The sequence below is a fragment of the Pristiophorus japonicus genome, chromosome 1, assembly GCF_044704955.1.
Source record: "Pristiophorus japonicus isolate sPriJap1 chromosome 1, sPriJap1.hap1, whole genome shotgun sequence".
In the NCBI taxonomy this organism is placed as follows: Eukaryota; Metazoa; Chordata; class Chondrichthyes; family Pristiophoridae; genus Pristiophorus; species Pristiophorus japonicus.
Genome location: NC_091977.1, coordinates 53,304,638 through 53,328,459, shown reverse-complemented (window position 1 = coordinate 53,328,459; position 23,822 = coordinate 53,304,638). Strand labels below are relative to the sequence as shown.

The 23,822-nt window shown below is 39.4% G+C and overlaps 1 protein-coding gene across 1 annotated transcript in view; it reads right to left on the bottom strand.

Moving 5' to 3' along the window:
- The window catches only part of ap3b1a (adaptor related protein complex 3 subunit beta 1a), a 319,942-nt gene that overhangs the window by 9,019 nt on the left and 287,101 nt on the right, over window positions 1-23,822 (bottom strand). The window contains exon 26 of the mRNA XM_070879808.1: window positions 14,484-14,622. Within this exon, the coding sequence (XP_070735909.1) occupies window positions 14,484-14,622 (139 nt within the window). The remainder of the gene's footprint in view (window positions 1-14,483; window positions 14,623-23,822) is intronic.

The window sequence follows — 23,822 nt, the reverse complement described above, 5'->3', positions numbered from 1 at the left end:
CAGCATCCCATTTTTCATTCAATCCATTCAACATAATGGAAAGACACATTTCATTCTAATCCACACACAATTTAATGTGAAGGGCACTTTAATACTGCCTGCGATGTCACATGCAAGGCTGAGACTGGGCCTTGCAACCAACACAAAGAATTTGGTTAAAGGATTTTTACAAAACCAATAGCTGCATTGCAATAAATCCAAACTATTAGAACATTGTTTTTTTGCTGGGGGTGGGAGGTGTCCCCCACCACTTCTATCTCTATTGCAATTTCTCATTATATTGAAATAAGATTAAGTGCCTTATTACGAGAACAATTTCAGTTCTATCATTGTTACTGCAGTCCCCACAAATAATTCACACAGTGTTAACTAGTTTTTCCAATGGGCTTGAAAAGAAAAGGTCAATGCTTCTAAAAATTGCTTTCATCTCTGGTCTGTGCTGAATTGGCCACTATTGGTGCACTACAATGTGCCTTAGCATAGCCCAAGTGAGGGGGAAGGAGAATCGCATCTGGTTGCTATTCTGTGATTCCTTGTGGGAAATCACAGTGCGGGAACATTAGGGAAGGGCAGGATCAGGATCTTGCCCACACATTGAAGAATAACCACCTCAGCAAGGGGTACTGGAGACTGGTACCACCTGCAAAACAATAGCCTAGCACAAGTCACAGAAGAGGAGTGCTAGAAGGAGAGGAGAGATGAGAAAAAAAAATACAGGATTTAAAAAAAATCAAACTTGGGGGAAAAACGTTAAAACATATTCATTACATGGCAGGAGAAATAGTGCCATATGAAGTCTCTACAAGAGGCATGGCTGTGTCCAGGGAGTCTTCCCCATGCAAGATAGAGAGAAGAGACTGCCAAATATTTAACTACTATCAAATGTAACCTATAGCTAAGCACATCAGTTAGTTTCTTTCATGTAGAAGTACTCCTCCTTATACAATGTTTAGACTTCTGACTTGAAGCAGTTCTTTAACCCATAACTAGAAGTAGTACAGTTTTACGAGGTGCACAATGTACATTTTCTGGCAATTGCCAGGCCAGCTTGCCTCCTCTTCTATTCCGAGTTTACAACCAACAATGAATCTCCCAGTGAACAAACAGTAGGGTGGCTACCGAAAATAATCCTTCAAATCAGTCAGAAAATACATCTCCTTTCAAAATGAAAGTGTCCTAGAACCATTGCAGGAGGGATGTAGAAAGGTGCATTCATTGTTCAGGAACCAACTGTTCAGCCACGCCATCAAGGGAAGGGCAAAGTGAAACTGAATCCATAAATACTTCTGGGCAGATCAACTTGGAGAGTTTAAAAAACATATGGTAGAAACAGGGCACTACCTGGCCGAAATTGAAGTTGCACCCCTGTAGAAGCTCCCAAGGTTCCCATTCTTCTTGTGTAAATGAGTGTTAGCTTACTATTCAGCCATGTAGACATCGCAACAGAAACCAAAAGTGTCCTCGTTAAACACACACACAGTGCCTTTCCTACTGGGGTCACTGGATAGTGATCGCCTATCTTTTGAACAGCTCAGTCCTGCTGACCAAAGAACTGGTCTTTGCCTCTACAAATCTACATCAGTATAAATCACTTTGTAATCTTCAATTTATAATTCCACTGCTTTAAATCATCCAAACCTTGACAAGACAATTTAGAATTAGTAGTCAATTGTTTGCAAAATCAAAGGTTTATCCATTATAATTTTCAATATGCAATGCATAATTCACAATTTTTAAAACTGATTTAATGCCAACAGGCCAAAGTACCACTTTCGTCTTTGAATCAGAAGACATACTACCAACTTGAGCAGAGTCTCGGCTGACACTTCAATGCAATATTGTGAGAGTACTACATTGTCAGGTGTGTCTTTTGGATGAAACATTCAGGCAGATGTAAAAGATCTCATGGCATTATTTGAAGAGTAGGGGCAGGCTCTGTATCCTGGCCAACATTCCTCCCTAAACCAACACCATCAAAAACTGATTATCCAATAATTTATTCTTTGTGAGTCCTTGCGGTGCCTAAATTGGCTGTTCTAATTGCCTACATAACAAAAGTGACTGCACTTTAAAAGTAATCCAGTAGTTATCAAGCACTTTGGAACATGTTATATAAATGCAAGTTTTTTTCTTTCAAAAGGATTTTTATTTGCAATATTGACTATCTACAAATGCTATATTAAGCAGCCTGAAGACTACACAAGATTTCTTGTTTACATCTTCTGAAAGCCTACTGAATAGGATCTAAAAAAAATCTGTGCTTTGATTTGACTTTATTCCTAAATCAGAGCAGAAATAGATGCAGCTGTAGATGCCATAAAAATACAAAAAAACAAACTTTATTTTAGGTCTAATCTTGCACAATTGAATTCCAAGACACTGGAAATCAGCTAATTACATGGAATTAAAAGCCAAACTGTCCTCTTCAGCATTGCAATTGACTGAAAAGCCATTTTAGCCACAATAAACTTCTGTCAATCCTGCTAATTCTTTCTGCATGCAAAGCAAGTCACCAGGGACACAAGTGAAAGAACAGCACAGTGCCAACAGCCGCCTGTCTTCCACATCCAGGGAATCTCCTTTTGTTGTTACTGCAAAACAAAAAGTTGTCGCACATGGGTCTTTTGAAAACACTAACAAATGTAGAGCAGTCCCTGACCTGCAGTGACCCCACTCTGCAGGCCGATCTCATTTTCCCCTTTCTGAATGACACGTGTCTGAATCAGAGCCATCTGCCTCAATTTGCACAACATCTTTAACCACAATAGGTCCCAGTTAGCCCTGACAACAGCTCACAATACTCCAACATAAAATACTACTGGGCTGACAGCACGCCATCGGCTATTCAACAGCAAACCAACTGGTCAGTGTCTCGCATCTGACAATTAATGCAGGCCTTGTACAGTGCTTGTGGGAGTCCACTGGGAGCTGCTTAATTATCATCACCACAGGAGAGGGAGTTTATCAGCAGATAATCAAAAACTTTCACTTCAGACATAATTAGAATATTAGCCACTTAAGCAGGAAACAGATTCTTTTTAAATGAGCTGCAATTTTCTTTCGGACATTCTACCATAGCAACATGATTTCCTATCAAACTGGGCACTTAAAAAAAAATCTAAACCTAAATGTGCAAAAGAAATTTGTACTTTTGTTTAACACATTTGCCAAAATGATCAAATGAGTTGAGGCTGTATTTAGAACAGGATATCTAAAATTAGAAAGGGGAAATTTCCAGAGTTAAGTAACTATGCTTTTGAACCTGTAGTTTGATTTGAAAAGGTGGAGCTAAACCATGTGTTAGAAACTACCTTAAACACCATCAATAACCCAGATCTAAATCCACTCCTCAGTATCCCATTCAGGGCATCTTCCATTACCCTGCTTAACAGCCACTGCGATTTTATGTTACCCACTGAAGAAGCAACTAAAATCTTGCAAAGAAATCACTGCAATGGCTTGGAAGAAGACTTTCAATAAAGCTCATCTTTTTATTCAATTAACAAGTTATTCTCATTACAGCCTAAAGCCATACTTTCCCTCAAGAACAACATGATGTGACACATCCATTAGGAATAACAGATCAGCAGTTTTAATGTTTTGTGTTTTATGGCCTTGGGGCTTGTTTTTGTGCCAGCTTAGCTGGTAACAATGTGCAGTCACGTATGGTGTGGACATTTTATAATTTGTTCATATTTTACCAACTCGTTTAATGCCCACTTATTTTTTAAATTATTTTCATTACAAATGTACAAGAGGTGAAGGGAAAGATGATGTTTCTAGAAATGTGATGATGGTAAAAAATACACAATTCCAAGGTTCTATTTTATACCAGGATGATGTGGTCACAGAATGTCAAGTGTATATATTCTGGACTGAACTGCCCTCAATTGTCTTTCCACCTATGTACTCCTGGTCTGAATATACCTATTTTGTGTTACTCTACCTCGTCACTCTTAGTGCTACTTGACCTCTCTATTTTCTCTCCCCCTTACAATTCTCTTGCACTGGCTTTCACCGATAATTAACAGCTCAACTGCCTGAAAGCCAAATCTGAAGCTGAGTTCAACACATTGATGGGCTACTTCACCCGATACTTTGAATCTTGCAATGTCGCAACAAATTGTATTTTCACACAATCATTTAACATGACAAAAAATGTATCAGGTATTTCCCACATTGGGCCAATTAGTCTCCAATTGCTATATCATTCTACGAACTTCCCAAATTCAATCCCCAGTCAGTGCGGTTAGTCCATCTCAGCCAGGGCAATAGGTAGGAATAGTACAATTTGCTACATCAGAGGTAGGAAGGAAGGAGCAAAATCTGCCAGTGTTTCTGCTCCTGTTCTCTATCCAGCAATCCCTACTTAGTGTGCCTTCAATACTAGATGAAGGTTATATTAGGCTCATGGTTAGATAGCCTGATGGCACTCAATGTCAAGGTTCACATGAATAGTCACTTGCAAAAGGTTCCAGGTCGCAGTGCCTGTGGAATAGTATCCATGCAACAAGTCAACAACTTCAGGATTTTAGGGAAAAGGAGTTAAAAAAAAAAATGGTCATTAAAATGAGGTGTTTTTAGAGCTGGGGAATGGAACACTATGCATTTCTGGCAGTCACCGCCACCATCAAATACTCTTATGTCAGTTATAGCACAACCAGATACAAAGTAAAGCCATCTTCACTCCAAAACTATGCCTCTAAGGTCCAACCTCCAACCTCATGTGAACACCCTAATACATGAATGTAGCAGTTTCCCATTTCCCACACCAATCATCTGGGTGATTGCCAATTACCACCAAATTAGGGGTAGTTCTGTACTGTCGGCCCATGCCAACGAGCAACTGGGTTGAGATTGAGCAAACTCATTTCACACAAGACCCCTTACAGCCAAGAGACTTTCATCCCATCAGTCTGGGTTTGATTTAAGCCCAGATTTCAGAAGGGAAAGGCCTCCACTCAGTTCCTGGATTTAATTTTTTTTTTTTTAAAATAGAGTTAAAAATATAATTCGTAAGTCTTTGACATTCACTCGTCCATATTTTAGTAAAACAACTGATTCGAGTATATCAAACATGGGTAATGCCAGGTAAATGGTAATCCACCTTTGCGCAAGAACACTCGCTAGCAACTTTGATTAGTCTTACGTCACCATAAACCTTTAATCTTTGCGATGTTATGCTAATTTTATGATTTGGCGCAGTGCAGCTCTGTTCTGCAAGTGTATTTTGAATTCCGTTTTGAAATCACAATTCCAGCTTTAACCAACTTTTGGACTGTCCTAAAGTAGCATAATGTTTCGACTATAATACCACTGCTATTGTACCACGAGGACATAACTCAAGTGTTTCAGTTCTAAATATCCCAAATACAATAAACTGCAAAAATATGAGCTTCAACACAGATAACATTTTTTTCATCGATCTCCTCCACTCCCCATCTAAGATCTCTCAATGTTGCTCTCAGATGTTTCAGTTTTTAAATCTGGCATGGTGGTATAGTCTTGGTTGCTTTCAATGAAAGCAGACCTTCCAGCTTTTGCTGCTTCCTTATGTGAAAAACAACCAAGAACCATTTAAATTGAAAGTTTAAAAAAAAATTAAGTTCTCCTATCCCTAGAAAAGTTAGATGATGTCATTTATACTGGTCTGCTGCACAAGATATAAAGGATCCATCAACTGAACCTGACGCAGTCACAAACATAGCATTTATAAAAACTGACAAAACACTTCATCCTATCAAAAGATGGACAGTTCACTTTGAAGCGCTTGATCTCATATTCAACCATGGCAAATCTGAGCTTTAAAAATGAAGTATTCCCTACTTATTTTGCTATAGTAACATTCAATAATTTTATTAACTGGCCTTTAAAACAGACATATTTCTGTTGAAACATTTAGAAACCAATCTTTTTTTAAACTAGTTATTAATTCACAAAACAAAACAGCTTTTTTTAAAAGGAGCTAAATTAAATGAATTTTGCCCAGTTCTGTGGGTGTGCTGCTTTTCTTCAGCTTCTCCTGTCTCCCAATCTATTCTTAGAATACGCTCAGCTTTATATTTGTTGGTTACCAGCAGCTGTGACAATGGGCCTCGCAGGGCAACACTTTTTTTGACACGAATCCTTCAATTACTGATTGCTGAAGCAGACACAATCCTATTAGGAAGAAAGACGATCGCAGGATGCATTGCCCTGCCCTAGTTGTACAAAAATAATTAGCCCAAAGTTGACAAATGTTGAACGAAACCACACAAAGGCTACAGGCAAGACAATAACAGCTTCATGAAAACGAGGGAGGGCGTCTGCAGAAATTGAGGAGTAGGCTGTCTATCACAGCATTAATTGGACATGAAAGCAAGCTTATACCAACTATTGCTGTGAAATATATATATTATATATATATTTGTAGTACAAATGTTAGAGATGCATACAGAGAAGTATGAGGACCAAAACCTCTCACTTTACCAAATAGTAATTCAAACAAATTTATAAGTTTTGCAAACTGAATTGAATTAAACCAAAATTCCCAAAATTATAATTTTTAAATGTGGAAGCTTAAGTCGGGGGAGGGTGGAATAGTTTTTATTCAAAGTAGTTCGCCATTTTATAGCTGGAAATGTAGACGTATCGAAATCTGTTTGACAATGTTGAAAAAAATGCAAAATGATGACAGCATCAATAATAATTTTTAAAAACTGGTTACAGAATATCTGGAAACCTATACACTTCTGATTCCAACATATAACCCAATTCTGCAATGGATTCTAAAGCTGACTGATCCCACCCAGAGCCTTCATCAAAAATAGAAGCAGTGTTGCCCCCTAATGGTTCAGAATTGAACATCACTCCCATGTTTTAGTAATGTAATGGAATTTCTCTATTGTTGAGAGTTCAAGACTAACACCTATTAGCAGGCAGTCAGTCATGGTATTATCAATCACAATTTTAAAAGTGCACAACATCACTACACGTTGGCCAATTAATCTAAGCTCACCCATAACTTTCAACCACTTTACCTTTTTATTACATTTCCACATTTTATACAGAAGCAATTACCCCAATTTCTGAATTAGAAGCTGCTCTTTTGAAGCTACTGAATAAAAATCAGCCAGCTAAACTATTAGTGCTTTAAAAAGGTGGATTAGGTGAAAAGTCTGCTGTCTATATTGCTTTGTCATTGATAGGAAGTAAATTTGATAACTGGTAGATTTGGGCTATTTTTCCTTTACAGAACAGTAGAAAAAAATACAACGGCATCAGATTTGAATCGGCTGATGATGATGGACTCGAGATGTATTCATGTAAAAGGTGTTCTGAAAAACAGGCTTACATCATTTATATATAATCCCCCCTGCCCTTTATATACAGGTTCTACCTTTTAGGTGACAGCAAGTTGTTACAATATTAAGAATAGAACAGTTCAGACACAAGAAATCCAGCAGGAATTCTAAAACAAGCTCTTTCTGACTAGAATTCCTTAATTGTTGCAGTGTTGAACTCATTAGCCACGCTGCAATAGGCTTACACTTTATCAAGCCATAATAAAATTAGATGGGAGTTTAAGGAGAAGCACTCATCAAACTTAACCTGCACGATTTGTTTTGTCGTAGTTTAACCTTTCCATTCTTCAGATTTGCAGCAGTTTCCATGTGAATTGACAGGCAGGTTTTAGTGTTTCCAGATTCTGGCCTAACAGCTGCTGGAGAATTCCACTACACCCAGCAGCAATTTAATGCGGCTGTGCAAAACCCTAAAGTCAGCACTGTGGCAAATTTTAAGCAAATTGCAGGCATGACAATTTGATAGGAATTAAGGAGATTAAACCAAGTCCAAAAATTTCTCAATATGGACCTGAATGCACATCTCTATTTTCTCGCTCATGAAATAGGTAATTTAGGAGCAACATCTGAACATTTTTACTAGTTTTCAATTAGAAGATTTTAGAATTGCTTCAGGGCCAAAGGTACGACCTCTGCTGGGTGAAGCATTTCTCCAGATCGATTTTTCAGCACCCAGGAAGAAGCAATTAAACAAATCTCGTATCACTTTTAAAAAGAAATGTCGAATGGCTTAACAAAGCATTACCTGTTTGAAAATGGTGTCCGAAAAGCCACAGAAAGTCATTTCTAGAAACATTTCTAGCTTGCTAAAAATTAAATACAAGATGCCTGCAAATTAAGCACTTTTTGGAACCACTGAAGTGTGCAGAGAATAATGATTATTTATATATCATTTAAAAAACACAGTAATTAATAATGGATACCCAAGGGTGATAAAGTATTAATCTCAAGGGGACTAGATAATATCAAATACTGTAAAACTAAAGCTTAACCGATTTGGAACACTCCTCTGTTTTCCTTATATTGGGATTTTATAAACTTTTAATGGACCATTGGTGGCCGTCATGGCGGACAATAACTTGCAGTTATGCAGCACATTTAACGCCAAGGGCAGTTCTTGAAACTCACGCTACCTTTACAGATCATGGCGTTCATGCAAGATAATTTTTCCACCCTCTAATTTTTCCTGCTAATTTTATTATTTTGCCCTTCCTCCCCAAAAGGTGACAACACATGCCATGATAAATTCCCCTCACCTCAGCTGTCATCTGGTACCTCACCCCAAGTGGATAATCTTTGTATGCTCGAGTGGACAGCATGTACCGACAATTTATTTAGTTCCACCAGCCCTCATAATTAAATTTGATCTCGTCTTCACCCAACACCTGAACATTAACACTTGCAAAGGTCACGAAACATGTTTCTTTACTCTGGCCAGTTTACCCTCTCCAGCCTACATGTCTGTGGTTAATTGCTGTGCACCCAATGCCATTCTCGTTAACAAAAACCTGAAATACTGTGAATTCTGGAAATCTTAGAGAGAGAAAATGCTGGAAATACTCAGCAGTTCAGGCAGCATTTGTGGAGAAACACCTGAAACGTGAACTTTGTTTTTCTCTCCACAGGTGCTGCCTGACTGAGTTTTCCCAACATTTTCTGCCATTCTGGTTAACCCAATATATACTAGAGAAAGCACCAGGGGCGTTCCACATCTGAATGACTCGATGCTGCATCGTGTAATGCACTAATATAAACACCCGAAACATCTATTCCCTCCACACCGTGGCTGCAGGATGCATTGCAGCATTTCACCAAGGCTTCTTAAACCCACGATCTCCATCACCTAGATGCATAAGGGCAGCAGGTGCACCTCCAAGTTCCCCTTCAAAGTTGCATACCATCGTGACTTGGACATATATCGTTGTTCCTTCCTTGTCGCTGGGTCAAAACCCTGGAACTCCTTACCTAAGAGCACGATGGGAGCATCTTCACCACACGGACTGATGTGGTTCAAGAAAGCGGCACACCACCACCTTCTCAAGGGCAACTGGGGATGGGTAATAAATGCTGGACTTGCTAGCGACACTCATATCCGAGAGATGACATAAAAATAAAATCTAGTGTGTCATGGGCGAGAAGGATTGTGGGTGCACTTTTATTCCATTTATATTGGGTTTGAAAAGAAAATCAGACAAGTGTCATTTAAGACATCTAACATTTGAGATGCTATTGTTTTGTCTAATTTGAGCTGCAGAAATAATCAAATATAATTTCACTATGTTATATTATACCCGGTGTATGATTAAATACCTTAGCAACAAGGGATTAGTATCTATAATGTGATCACCCATCTAGGCTACTTATGCTGTTAGATATCATTGGCGAAGAGTAGTTTACAAATTTTAAAAAAGGATTATAAAAGCTCAAGCAAATTAAACATAATTTACACAAGCCAAGGAATTCAAATCTGTAATCGAATATTAGCATGTGGAGAGCATTGTGATCCCGGACAACTACGTTTGCAGTAAGCACCTGCATCTTGACTAACTTCAGCTCAGAGTTGTTGAGCTGGAATCTGAGGTGCAGACATTGCGGGGACCCCAGGTGCAATGCTGGAGGAGCCTTGGCATTTGTACTTATCCAACAGGTATGAGGTTCTTGCTGCCTGTGTGGATGAGGGAAAAGCCTGCAGGATGGATGAGCAAGTTGACCATGGCACCATGGTGCAGGAGACCATTCAAGTGGGGGGACTGAAAGGGAATGTAGTTGTGACAGGGGACTGTATAGTCAGAGGGATAGATACGGTTCTCTGCAGCTGCGATCGGGAGTTCTGAAGGTTGTGTTGCCAGTCCAGTATCAGGGTTAAAGACATCTCCTTGCGGCTGGAGAAGAACTTGGAGTGGGATGGGGAGGATCCACGTGTCGTGGTCCAAGTCAGAACCAATGACATAGATAGAACTAGGAATGAGGTCCTGCTGAGAGAGTTTGAGGAGTTGGGGTCCAAATTAAAAAGCAGAACCTCAAAAGGTAGTAATCTCTAATCGTTACCGAGCCACGCGCCAATTGTCAAAGGGATAAGCAGATTAGAAGATTAAATGCATGGCTCAAAGAATGGTGTGGGAGGCAGAGGTTTTGCTTCATGGGGCATTGGCACCAGTACTGGGGAAAGAGGGAGCTGTTCCACTGGGACGGGCTCCACCTAAGCCGAGCTGGAACTAGTGTCCGGGCGAATTGACTAACTAGGGCAGGCTTCAAATGAACGAAGTGGGGGAAGGATTCAGGAAAGAGTAAATTTAAAAGCAGCGAGAAAAATGTCAAGGCTCAAGAGCAGAGCAGAGTTTGAGGTAAAAATAAGCAGAGTGGGTCAGGAAGGGAGAGAGAGAGTTACAAAGGTAATAGGGCATCAGTGACTAAGGTGACATCAGGGAAAAATAGAAAAAAGTAAAAGCTAAAGGCACTTTGGGCTGGATTTGCGACCGGGTTTTTGCTGCGATTTGACCCTCCGCAGCGAAAATCCTGTTGCAAAGCCCGGGCGAAATCCTCGGCTCCTTGTTTGCGGTGGCGACGTATCGACGGGGAGAGTTGCGCCGGATGTGTAACGACGCGGATCGCTTTACCGTCCGAGTTTTGGCAGTCTCCTGGCTGGTACGCTGCACCCAGAACAGCAACAGGTAAAACCTGTCAGTGCAGCCCTGTCAGCAGTGTTAAGTTAGAAAACCTGCAAAAAAGGCAAGTTAAAGCTTTTATTTTTTTGCAGTGGTTAGTTAGTTAAGCGTCTTGGCAATGTTTTTGGAATGTTTTTTTGAATTCCCCCCCGCCACCTCTCGCAGTGAAAACGACCCCGCACTAAAGTTTTGTGTCGCGCCTCCCTTTGCGACCCCAAAGGCCGAAAGTTCGGCCTGATATCGGTAACACACGAAAACGGTAATTTTCACATATCGGTACTGCTTTCGCCCAAAAACCCCCAAACCTGAAAATCCAGCTCGATATCTGAATGTGCGAAGCATTCGGAATAAAATAAATGAATTAATAACGCTGATAGATATCAATAGGTTTGATCTAATAGCCATTACGAAGACGTTATTGCGAAGTGACCAAGGTTGGGAACAAAACAGTCCAGGATACTTAACTTTTAGAAGAGATAGGCAAAATGGAAAAGGAGGAGGGGTAGCCCTAATAATAAAGACAGTGGAGAGAAAGGATCTTAGTTCTGAAAATCAAGAAGTAGAATCAGTTTGGATGGAGCTAAGAAACAGCAAGAGGCAGAAAACATTGATGGGAGTTGATTATAGGCCCCCAAACAGTAGTTGTAATGTAGGGCAGAGTATAAATCAGGGAATTAGAGGTGCATGTAACAAGGGTAATACGGTTATCATGGGGGACTTTAATCTACATATACACTAGGCAAAACAAATTTGCAGTAATAGTGTGGAGGATGAATTCATGGAATGTATACCAGATAGTTTTCTAGATCAGTATGTTGAGGAACCAACTGGGGAACAGGCTATTTTAGATCTAGTATTGTGCAATGAGAAAAGGTTAATTAATTAATTGGATATATTCAAGAGGGAGTTAGATATGGTCCTTATGGCTAAAGGGATCAAGGGGTATGGAAAGAAAGCAGGAAAGGGATACTGAGGGAATGATCAGCCATGATCTTATTGAATGGTGGTGCAGGCTCGAAGGGCCGAATGGCCTACTCCTGCACCTATTTTCTATGTTTCCATAACCTTGTAGTAAAGGGGCCTTTAGGGAAGCATGACCATAATGATAGAATTTTATATTAAGTTTGAAAGTGATTTAGTTAAATCCGAAACTGGGGTCTTAAATCTAAATATAGCAAACTACATAGGTATGAGGGGTGAGTTGGCTGAAGTAGATTGGGAAACTACATTAAAAGATATGACGGTAGACAAGCAATGGCTAGCATTTAAAGAATTAATACATAATTTGCAACAAACAAACAATCCTTTAAGGCACAAAAACCCCACAGGAAAAGTGATCCAACCGTGGCTAACAAGAGTAGTTAAAAGTTAGTATTAGATAAAAGGAAGAGGCTCATAAATGTTGCCAAAAAGAGGATTGGGAGGGTTTTAGAATTCAGCAAAGGAGGACCAAGAAATTGATAAAGAAAGGGGAAATAGAATATCAGAGCAAACTAGTGAGAGACATCAAAACAAAGGGTAAAAGCTTCTATAGGTTTGTAAAAAGGAAAAGATTAGCAAAAGTAAATGTGGTTCCTTTACAGGCTGAGACAGGAGAAATTATAATGGGGAATAAAGAAAGGACAGAGAAATTAAACAAATACTTTGTGTGTTTTCACAGAAGACATGAAAAACCTCCCAGAAATAGTGGAGAACCAAGGGTCCAATGAGAATGTGGAACTGAAAGAAATTATGAGAAAAAAAAATTGTACTGGAGAAATTAATGGGACTTGAAAGCGGATAAATTCCCTGGACCTGATGGCCTACATCCCAGGGTTTTGAAAGAGGTGGCTATAAAGATAATGGTTGTCATCTTCCAAAATTCCATAGATTCTAGAACAGTTCCTGTGGATTGGAAGGCAGTAAACGTAACTCCACTATTTTAAAAAAGGAGGGCGAGAGAAAACAGGGAATTACAGACCAGTTAATCCAACATCAGTAGTAGGGAAAATGCTAGAATCTATTATTAAGGACATGGTAACAGGGCACTTAGAAAATAGTAATAGGATTGGGCAGAGTCAACACGGATTTATGAAAGGGAAATTAGGTTTGGCTAATCTGTTTTTTGAGGTTTTAACTAGCAGAATAGATAAGTGGATGTGATGTATTTGGATTTTCAGAAGGCATTCAACAATGCGCCACACAAGAGGTTATTAAACAAAATTAGGGCTCATGGGATTGGGGGTAATATACTAGCATAGATTGAGGATTGGTTAACAAACAGAAAATAGAGAGTAGGAATAAACGCATTATATTCGGGTTAGCAGAATGTAACTAGTGGGGTACCGCAAGGACCAGTGTTTGGGCCTCAGCTATTCACAATCTAAATCAATGATTTGGATGAGGGGACCAAATGTAATATATTCAAGTTTGCTGATGACACAAAGCTAGGTGGGAATGTAAGTTGCGAGGAGGATGCAAAGAGACTCCAAGGGTATATAGACAGGCTAAATGAATGAGCAAGAACATAGCAAATGGAATATAATGTGGAAAAATGTGAAGTTATTCACTTTGGTAGGAAAAATAGAAAAGCAGAATATTTTTTTAAATGGTGAGAGATTGGGAAATGTCGGTGTTCAGAGGGACCTGGGTGTTTTTGTACACGAATCACAACGTTAGCATGCAGGTGCAGCAAACAATTTAGAAAGAAAATGGTATGTTGGCCTTTATTGGAAGAGGATTTGAGTACAAGAGCAACGATGTCTTACTGCAATTATATAGGGCCCTGGTGAGACCATACCTGAAGCAGTCTGTAAAGTTTTCTGCTCCACACGCAAGGAAGGATATACTTGCCATAGAGGGAGTGCAATAAAGGTTCACCAGTTCCTGGGATGAAGGAATTGTCCTATGAGGAGAGACTGAGTAGACTAGGCCTATATTGTCTAGAGTTTAGAAGAATGAGATGCGATTTCATTGAAACATACAACATTCTTACAGGGCTTAACAGGGTAGATGCAGGGAAGATGTTTCCCCTGGCTGGGGAGTCTAGAACCAATAATCACAGTTTCAGAATAAGGGTTTGACAATTTAGGACTGCGATGAGGAGAAATTTCTTCACTCAGAGGGTGGTGAATCTTTGGAATTCTCTACTCCAGAGGGCTGTGGAGTCTGAGTCAGTGAGTATATTCAAGACAGAGATCGATAGATTTTTGGATATTAAGGGAATCAAGGGATATGGGGATACTGCAGGAAAGTGGAGTTGAGGTAGAAGATCAGCCATAATCTATTGAATGGTGGAGCAGGCTTGAGGGGCCAAATGGCCTACTCCTGCTCCTATTTATGTTCTCTAATGAAATGAGCTTCCAAATCACTCTCTTAGTTGTTCACTATATAAGCCGGTTTTAAAAGACAAAATCCCTCTTTATATGCATAAAACTGTTATTATGCAAGGTCATTATTTTCAGAAGCCATATCAAATAAGAATTCTAAGAGTTACCTGTGTATATTATCTTGGCCAGAAGGCACGACCCCAACATTAGCCATGTTTACCACTTTATGCACTATCGCCTGGCAGGAGGAATTCTGTGGAGCACCTGTGATGGTTGTAGAACTTTCATTCATTCCTGCAAGTTTTCCTGCAAATGCACAATTTCTGTAGTTAGATAAACTGACAGTTAAAACATTGCCAGTGTATTAACACTTATTACATAAAATGATTTTGTAGCGCTGCTTATATATCCCGACACACATTTAGAAATCACTAGAACAATGCTGAATTTCTAGGTCCAAATAAAAAACATTTACGATTAATTTTTTTCTTTAACTATTCCTAATATTCAGCATTAGAAAAATATCCTTCGAGACGCAAACAGAAAACATTTGTTAATTCCAAAAAGTTAATGCACAGTTATTATTTACAATCAAGCACAATTCAGTTCACATATGTATATATCCTGATGTACAATTTATTTTCACACTGAATATATAAGGTCATCAATATCGGAGAAACTGACCAGCCACTATACCAGGCTCAAACACTATTTGGCACAGAAATGCTTGAACGATAGAACCAACAAGGTACATTTAAAACAGTGAAGCTGAATAAGTCATTCCATTGCAAATGTTTCCTTACTGAATAAGTAAAAATAATTATTTCATATGGATCATGGCACTTCATGGCGTCTCATTCATTTATCCAATGTAAAGTTATACCCATCAAATCTAGAGTGAGAATCGTGCACAACAAACACTAATGTCTGACACCAGTGTAACAATTCTTGTTTTACTGCCGTTAGCCATCACATATCAAATGGATGAAATGAGTATTTGTCAAATGAGGATAGTCATGTTTTCAGTATCGATTTTTCATCTGCCCCATTTTACATTTTTTGGACCAATCATTTGTCTTACTTTATTCTGGATTCCACTCCTGATTCTCTGGTTCAGAAGTCAAGAGCTCTGGACTGTAACTGTATTCAGAACTGCATTCTCCAACAATATGAAAATAAGGAAGCAGAGAACGACTAAAAAAATATTTAAAAAAAAATTAAACTTGGCGGGGGGGGGGGGGGGGGAAAGGGGAACAAGTTCACCTAACTGACCCATAAATTTTCATTTAAAGCTTTCCAGCAAAAGAGATTTTAAATGCCACATTTTATTTTCATGTACATAGTCTTGTATAATGAAGAGGGAGTCTGAAGCATGTGAACCAATCAGGCTCCATGGATCATAAATATAGAATGCACTACATCGGGCAGTGAAATAGGATTTTTATTTCCATGTGAGAGTTATGGTGCATCTCATGAGTGGAAATAAAAATCCACATTTCATTGCTCTCCATATATTCCATTTTAAATACTTGTATGATCTTATAACAAATCTTTTTAATATACATTAAGTTAGTTTTAATGAGGACTATTACAAGCATGGATGTAAGCTTCAATTTTTCCCATTAGGATATGATGCGACCTCACACCTTGCGGCAGAAGTATCCAGCTGCCATCTTGAAAAGCTCTTAAGTGTTAATTTTGTACTAATTTTATAGGGTATTCTGGCCCAGATACTACATGATCCATCAAGAAATTATGAAGCTGCAATAAATAGTTTAAGCTGAGTCAATAAAACACAAAACTTCAACATTTCTTGTCAAATATGGACAATGCAAGCTAAGACATAGTGCTCCATACAGATCGTGTTCCAAGGGGATTTAGAGCAGAAAAGCAGTTGGACGTACTGTCAAATGGTAAATCTGAATCAGGATTATTTCCACAGTTGCAAGACCATGGATGTTATGAATCTACTGACATTACTTTGATCTAAAAGTATTGAGCACAACAACAATTATGGATATGCTATTAACTATTGTTGTATTGCACCAGCACTTTTAAAAAGAAAACGTACCCCTCTGTGAACAGTTAGGGAAGAGAGTAATGGTTGAGTAAATATCTCGAGTATTTTATAGCGAACAGGCTATTCGCGTAACAAATATCCAAGACACATATGCAGGATGGAGAGAGAGTCCGGTCTTAATCAACAATAAATCACAACAGCTACAAAGCATAATTATATATTTTTAAAAACTGCACGTACCACATGCTTTTGTCTATTTATAGCCATGATTGACAAGGTGATGTAAACCACTGCTCCCTGCCACATAAGGCATTGGAAACTGGCAAGTCTTTAGCATTTTCAAAAGGTATACTTCTTACTTGCAGCATATTATTGTTGAGACCGGCTATCCTGTACCATATATAATGTATGTATAAATATATACTAGACCGGCTAGCCTGTACCATATATAATATATGTATAAATATATAATAGATCAGTTATCCTGTACCATATATAAATATATTATAATATATGTAAAAATATATAATAGACCAGCTATCCTGTACCATATAGAATATATGTATAAATATATAATAGACCAGCTATCCTGCACCATATATAAATATAATATATGTAGAAATATATTTACTAGACCAGCTATCCTGTACCATATATAATATATGTATAAATATATAATAGACCAGCTATCCTGTACCATATATAAATATATAATACAACATGCATAAAAATATAAATATATGTATGTATGTTATTTATGTGGCTTTTGGAAACAAGCACTCAATTTATCATAAATCATCCAAGCGTCCAAAATCCCACAACAATGATACAGACTACCAACTTTAGTATAACTGCTGTGAGATAAAGGGCATACCATTATCTGCCCAAAAAGTTAAAAGAGAAGGCAAACATATCTGTATACTTTCCCATTGCAAATAGCAATCATTTAAAATAAAGTTTGAAGTCTACATTACATTGTAATTAAAGTTATATATACACATAGTTATTTTTAATGAACATTAAATGTAGGAAGAAAATATTTGCTTCAAAATAATCTCAAATACGTTAAAAATTGTCACCTTAACAGACCATAAATTTTAACATTTCACATGCATCAGTAAAAATATACAAGGGTGACAAGTATTTTCTACCAGACAGATAAAGAACAGCTCACTAGTTGCAGGCAAACTTGGCATAAGGTAGTTACAAAGCTCTGTACTCACTCATGATTTAAACCACCTCCATCAAGCTCTATTCAACAGCAAATGCTGAATAAATTAATGTAACCATGTTTATGTTAAAAGCCTGCTCCCTCAGCATGTAATTAAAGGAAATGTTGCACAAAGCCTGTACTTTTGTCAACCTCCTGTAAATGGAAAGATGGATAGCACTCAGACAAGTGAATGCAATGCTTCATACTTAACCTTAACGCTCTTGTCATTAATGGTTTGCCTAACTTGTTCGTTAAAAGACAAGGTACTGCTCCATTGAAGTAAAATTAAAAATCAACTATACCATGCTTTTCAGAACAGAAGATTCATTATCTTCAGCTAATGTATTGGCATAAAACACAGTAACATCCTATCAAGTGAGGCGCACATTCAATCTGCCTTTTACTCGTGCTGGTTTATTGTTATAGGCAATTTGTACCACTCAGCATGACAGTGTAAACTGAATCAAGATTAATTTACATGCAAAAGAACACTTAGAGGAGCAGCATGGTAAGCAAATGTATTGTCTTGATTGCTGAGGTGGAAAAGAACTTGGAAAGAAAAAGTGTGCTATAATTAAGGAGCATCAAATGTGACTGCTTTAAGATAGGTTGAGGCTGTAAAAGGTAAGTTTATGTTTGCTTATTTCTGCCACAGCATCCTTTCCTGCACAAATGTCAGCCTCAACGGTGGAACTATCCATATAGGTTAACATACATTACAGGAATTTGAAAAATCTAATGGTGGAAAACGCAGTCTAGACCTTCACTTACAAGACACCCAATACCTACTGATGTTGCAGAAGAAGATTCTGAAGAAAGCTTTAAATATTATGCTTTGGTGTGTAAAAAGTATATATAGACCAAGTGCAAAAAATATTAAGTCACAAGGTTCAAATAAAAATATCACACTTAGTCATCAGATACATTGTAAGATCAAAAACGTTGGCTGGCACAACAAGCAGTGAGACCAGTCCCAGCTGCTCACCAGAAATAGAAACAATATTAAAATAGAATCAATACTTTATCTTATTGGCAGGAAGTTCTGAGAAGTACAGATCAGCTGAATAATCAAGTAATCTACCTGTAGACATAACTAAATGGTTATATTTATTCTTCATAACTTTCAGGCTACATTGGCTATGCCAAAAGAAAATTAACCTTATACTAATTAACTTTAGTAGATATAAAAGCTGTTTCGAGTAACTTGCTAAAATTAAAACTGGTACAAATTAACTTCTGCCTTTAAGCTGCTTTCCAGGATTGTCTCCACTTTTAACTCCCGACAAGAGAAGTGGTGCTCCTGAAAATTGCTCCAGCCCACCAGTATCTTACAAACTTGAGTGGCAGGTAGCTTAAAATTCTGTTTTATCAAGGGATGTAGGCAGCTTATATTAAAAACAGGTGAAGTAGAAATTGGAAATGAAACAGAAAACGCTGGAAATACTCAGAAGCTCAGGTAGCATCTGTAGAGAGAGAAATAGAGTCGCTGACCTTTTGTCAGAACTGGCAAAGATTAGAAATGTTACAGAGGCAGGGAAAGGACAGGGTGGGGGAGGAGGGACAGAAGTGAAAAAGAAAAAAGGGAAGGTCTGTGATAGGCAGGAGTGATTAAATGACAAAAGCAATGGTAGTGCAAGGCAAAAATCGGGTGGCAATGCCGGAAAAAAAATGGGAGCAGTGGTTAGGATCTGAAATTGTTGAACTTCTTGTTGAATCCGGAAGGCTGTAAAGTGCCTCAAGCTTCTGCTGAGCTTCATTGGAACAGTGTATGAGGCCAAGGTCAGAGTGAGAGGGAGAATTAAAATGGCAAGTGACTGGAAGCTCAAGGGAAGTTGAAGATGTGTTTGGTGATGGCATCGTGTTGGAGGTGGCAGAAATGGCAGAGGGTGATCCATTGAATGTGGAGGCTGGTGGGGTGAAAGGTGAGGACATGGGGAACCTTATCGTGGTTCTGGGAGGGAGGAGAAGGGGTGAGGGCAGAAGTGCGGGAAATAGGACCGACACGGTCATGGGTCCAGTCAATCATGGTGGAAGGGAATCCTCGGTTGAAGAAAAAGGAAGATATTATTGGAAGGACCGGTGTGGAAGGTGATAGTGATAACAGATGCGACAGAGATGGAGAAACTGGGGGAATGGAATAGATTCCTTACAGGAAGTGGGGTGAAAGGAAGTAGAATTTGGATTAAATAAGGCTTTAAAGACTATATACAGTGAATTACTCATTGGGCTGATAATTGCTGCCTCGTCGGGTCCATACGAAGTGCACTTGGACCCGGCGAGGCCTCGCAAAAGCCTTTGCTCGGACTTGATGCACATGTGCCGTAAACTTTTCGATCTGTCAAAATTTCTTTAGATAAATCGAACTCCTCTCCATAGGAAGGACATTCGCGCGGCAGAGATTGGGCTATTTGCCCAACTCATGCTCAGAAAATGTCCTTCAAACGTTTACACCTGGTAGCTTACTTTTACCAGTGTAACACTTTTAAAACATAGAAAAATTACATTTAATTTAAATTAATTTTAAATATGTGTTTTTAAAAAAATTTATTGTGCTGTATTTCTTGTTTTAGGGGATTATTCTCATTGATAGTAATGGGAACTCGTACAAACGGGGAGGGGAGAGGGCGGGTAAATGGAGCTGAGTCCACGGCCAGATCAGCCATGATCTTATTGAATGGCGGAGTAGGCTCGAGGGGCTAGATGGCCTACTCCTATTCCTAATTCTTATGTTCTTATGTTCAAACGGAGTTCCCATTATTAGCAATGAGAATACTAGTTAATACTTGGTGATCCAGGCCCAAGTGATTGCAACATAGACGTCCATACGTGGAAGTCAGATCATGAATGCTGCACAGCGAATGAAGGCCTCAGACTGTAATCCTACATTACTCTGGGACCAACAGGTAGTGTTGTAGATTTTTTTCAGGTTGGATGAGTTTGTACAAAGGAAGCCTCCGACTGCAATTTTCCCCCCATGATGTTAGGACTAGCTGTCAATGTACTATTAAACACATTGGTTCGTTAATGGAAAGATCGAGGGTCCGGAATTGGTCGACATACATAGAAACATAGAAAATAGGTGCAGGAGCAGGCCATTCAGCCCTTCTAGCCTGCACCGCCATTCAATGAGTTCATGGCTCAACATGAAACTTCAGTACCCCCTTCCTGCTTTCTCGCCATACCCCTTGATCCCCCGAGTAGTAAGGACTTCATCTAACTCCCTTTTGAATATATTTAGTGAATTGGCCTCAACTACTTTCTGTGGTAGAGAATTCCACAGGTTCACCACTCTCTGGGTGAAGAAGTTTCTCCTCATCTCGGTCCTAAATGGCTTACCCCTTATCCTTAGACTGTGACCCCTGGTTCTGGACTTCCCCAACATTGGGAACATTCTTCCTGCATCCAACCTGTCTAAACCCGTCAGAATTTTAAACGTTTCTATGAGGTCCCCTCTCATTCTTCTGAACTCCAGTGACTACAAGCCCAGTTGATCCAGTCTTTCTTGATAGGTCAGTCCCACCATCCCGGGAATCAGTCTGGTGAATCTTCGCTGCACTCCCTCAATAGCAAGAATGTCCTTCCTCAAGTTAGGAGACCAAAACTGTACACAATACTCCAGGTGTGGCCTCACCAAGGCCCTGTACAACTGTAGCAACACCTCCCTGCCCCTGTACTCAAATCCCCTCGCTATGAAGGCCAACATGCCATTTGCTTTCTTAACCGCCTGCTGTACCTGCATGCCAACCTTCAATGACTGATGTACCATGACACCCAGGTCTCGTTGCACCTCCCCTTTTCCTAATCTGTCACCATTTAGATAATAGTCTGTCTCTCTGTTTTTACCACCAAAGTGGATAACCTCACATTTATCCACATTATACTTCATCTGCCATTCATTTGCCCACTCACCTAACCTATCCAAGTCACTCTGCAGCCTCATAGCATCCTCCTCGCAGCTCACACTGCCACCCAACTTAGTGTCATCCGCAAATTTGGAGATACTACATTTAATCGCCTCGTCTAAATCATTAATGTACAATGTAAACAGCTGGGGCCCCAGCACAGAACCTTGCGGTATCCCACTAGTCACTGCCTGCCATTCTGAAAAGTACCCATTTACTCCTACTCTTTGCTTCCTGTCTGACAACCAGTTCTCAATCCACGTCAGCACACTACCCCCAATCCCATGTGCTTTAACTTTGCACATTAATCTCTTGTGTGGGACCTTGTCGAAAGCCTTCTGAAAGTCCAAATGTACCACATCAACTGGTTCTCCTTTGTCCACTTTACTGGAAACATCCTCAAAAAATTCCAGAAGATTTGTCAAGCATGATTTCCCTTTCACAAATCCATGCTGACTTGGACCTATCATGTCACCATTTTCCAAATGCGCTGCTATGACATCCTTAATAATTGATTCCATCATTTTACCCACTACCGATGTCAGGCTGACCGGTCTATAATTCCCTGTTTTCTCTCTCCCTCCTTTTTTAAAAAGTGGGGTTACATTGGCTACCCTCCACTCCACAGGAACTGATCCAGAGTCTATGGAATGTTGGAAAATGACTGTCAATGCATCCGCTATTTCCAAAGCCACCTCCTGAAGTACTCTGGGATGCAGTCCATCAGGCCCTGGGGATTTATCGGCCTTCAATCCCATCAATTTCCCCAACACAATTTCCCGACTAATAAAGATTTCCCTCCTAACACCCCATGTATCGCTCAAGAAAGCGATTTTGGTGAAAAAAACACCTACATACCGCTGACATACAGCTCGACGGAATATTAATCATTGACATATCGCCGAGTGGTATGCACACCATCCGCCGTGCAGGACCGCCCGCATACCGCCCAAAAAGTCCGATTTTCATCGCATACCGCCGACATACCACCGGAGCTGCATACCGTCCTGGAAAAGGTGGTTTTACGCGATCTTAAGTGGGCGGGAATGGGCCGAGTGCACGGATTTCGCCATTTTGGAATCTGGAACCGTCAGCTAAAGCAGCAACTCTATTTCTGAGGTGAAAGTGGTTTAGATTGGAAAAGGTATTTTTGTTGTTACTGAGTAACTTAAGATAGCAGGCATTTTAGTTATATTTACTCACACACTCATCCTATTTTTATGATTTTTGCTTTGTTAAATATCTCAGTCTTCAAACTGAAGAATTATTAGTTGTTAGGAATATATTTAAACTGTGCTATGTATTTTTCAAGTAACTGCCTTTGACTAGCTTGCTGTTCCTTCTCACTCTCTCTCCCTCCTCTTCAACTTACTGCGCGTGCGTGGGTGACCCCCGACCCCTGCAATTGCGGGTAAAACGCTTCTGTAAAAAAAACGGAGAAAAAAAATTCGCGCCGTACTGCCCATCGAACAGAAAGTCAATCTGGTTCGATGACCAGGATACATACCACCCGATGCAGACTGCTGACATACCGGCAAAAAAATGTTGACCAATTTTGTCTTCTTCGGTCTCTGTGTTATGCTGCCAGTGTGAAACGAAGCACTGCCGGCATATGGCGGACCTTACGCATCGACCAATTTTGGCCCCCTACTGTGCTCAGTTTCTCTGAGCCCCTGCCAATGCCAACACCAATCAACACAGCTACCACCAAGCATACTAGAAGAGAAAAGAGAGAAGAAAAGGAAAGGAACGCTCCTACAAACAGCACTGTTATAATGACCAGATAATCTGTTTTTGTTATGTTGATTAAGGGATAAATATTGGCCAGAACACCAAAGAGTGCATCTAATCCTTGCCCTTGCCAAAGAGGATCTATGCTAATCCTGTCATTCTCCAACATAGACACAGTAGTCCAGAGTGTTGCTCACCAGGCTCTCAATCATTTTTTCAATTAAAAAAGATAAACTGAGGTGTGAATAGTGGGAAGTGTGGGGCAATCAAATTATTTTAGATGGTCTAAGTTAAGTCTATCTGCCTTTTTCATGAAATAATTCATGTTTCAATATCAAACACAAATCCCAGAATTGTAAATGACTTTCAGCTTATCCATAAATACAATACATACCGAGATATCCTTTGATTACCGATTAATTACCTTATGAGAAAGGACCTTTTACAGATTGAAGTATTCCATTAAAAAAAAGTATGCAATATGAAAATGTGTACTACAAAAAACAGCTGATCAAGTTGTTGTGATTTTCATGTACTACAGTTAAAGGTCCAAATTTGGCCCTCCCGTTTTTTTTGCACACTCACGCAAGACGTGCCGACTTCCTACAATCCAAACGGCGCCAAAACGATGTTCCGGGAT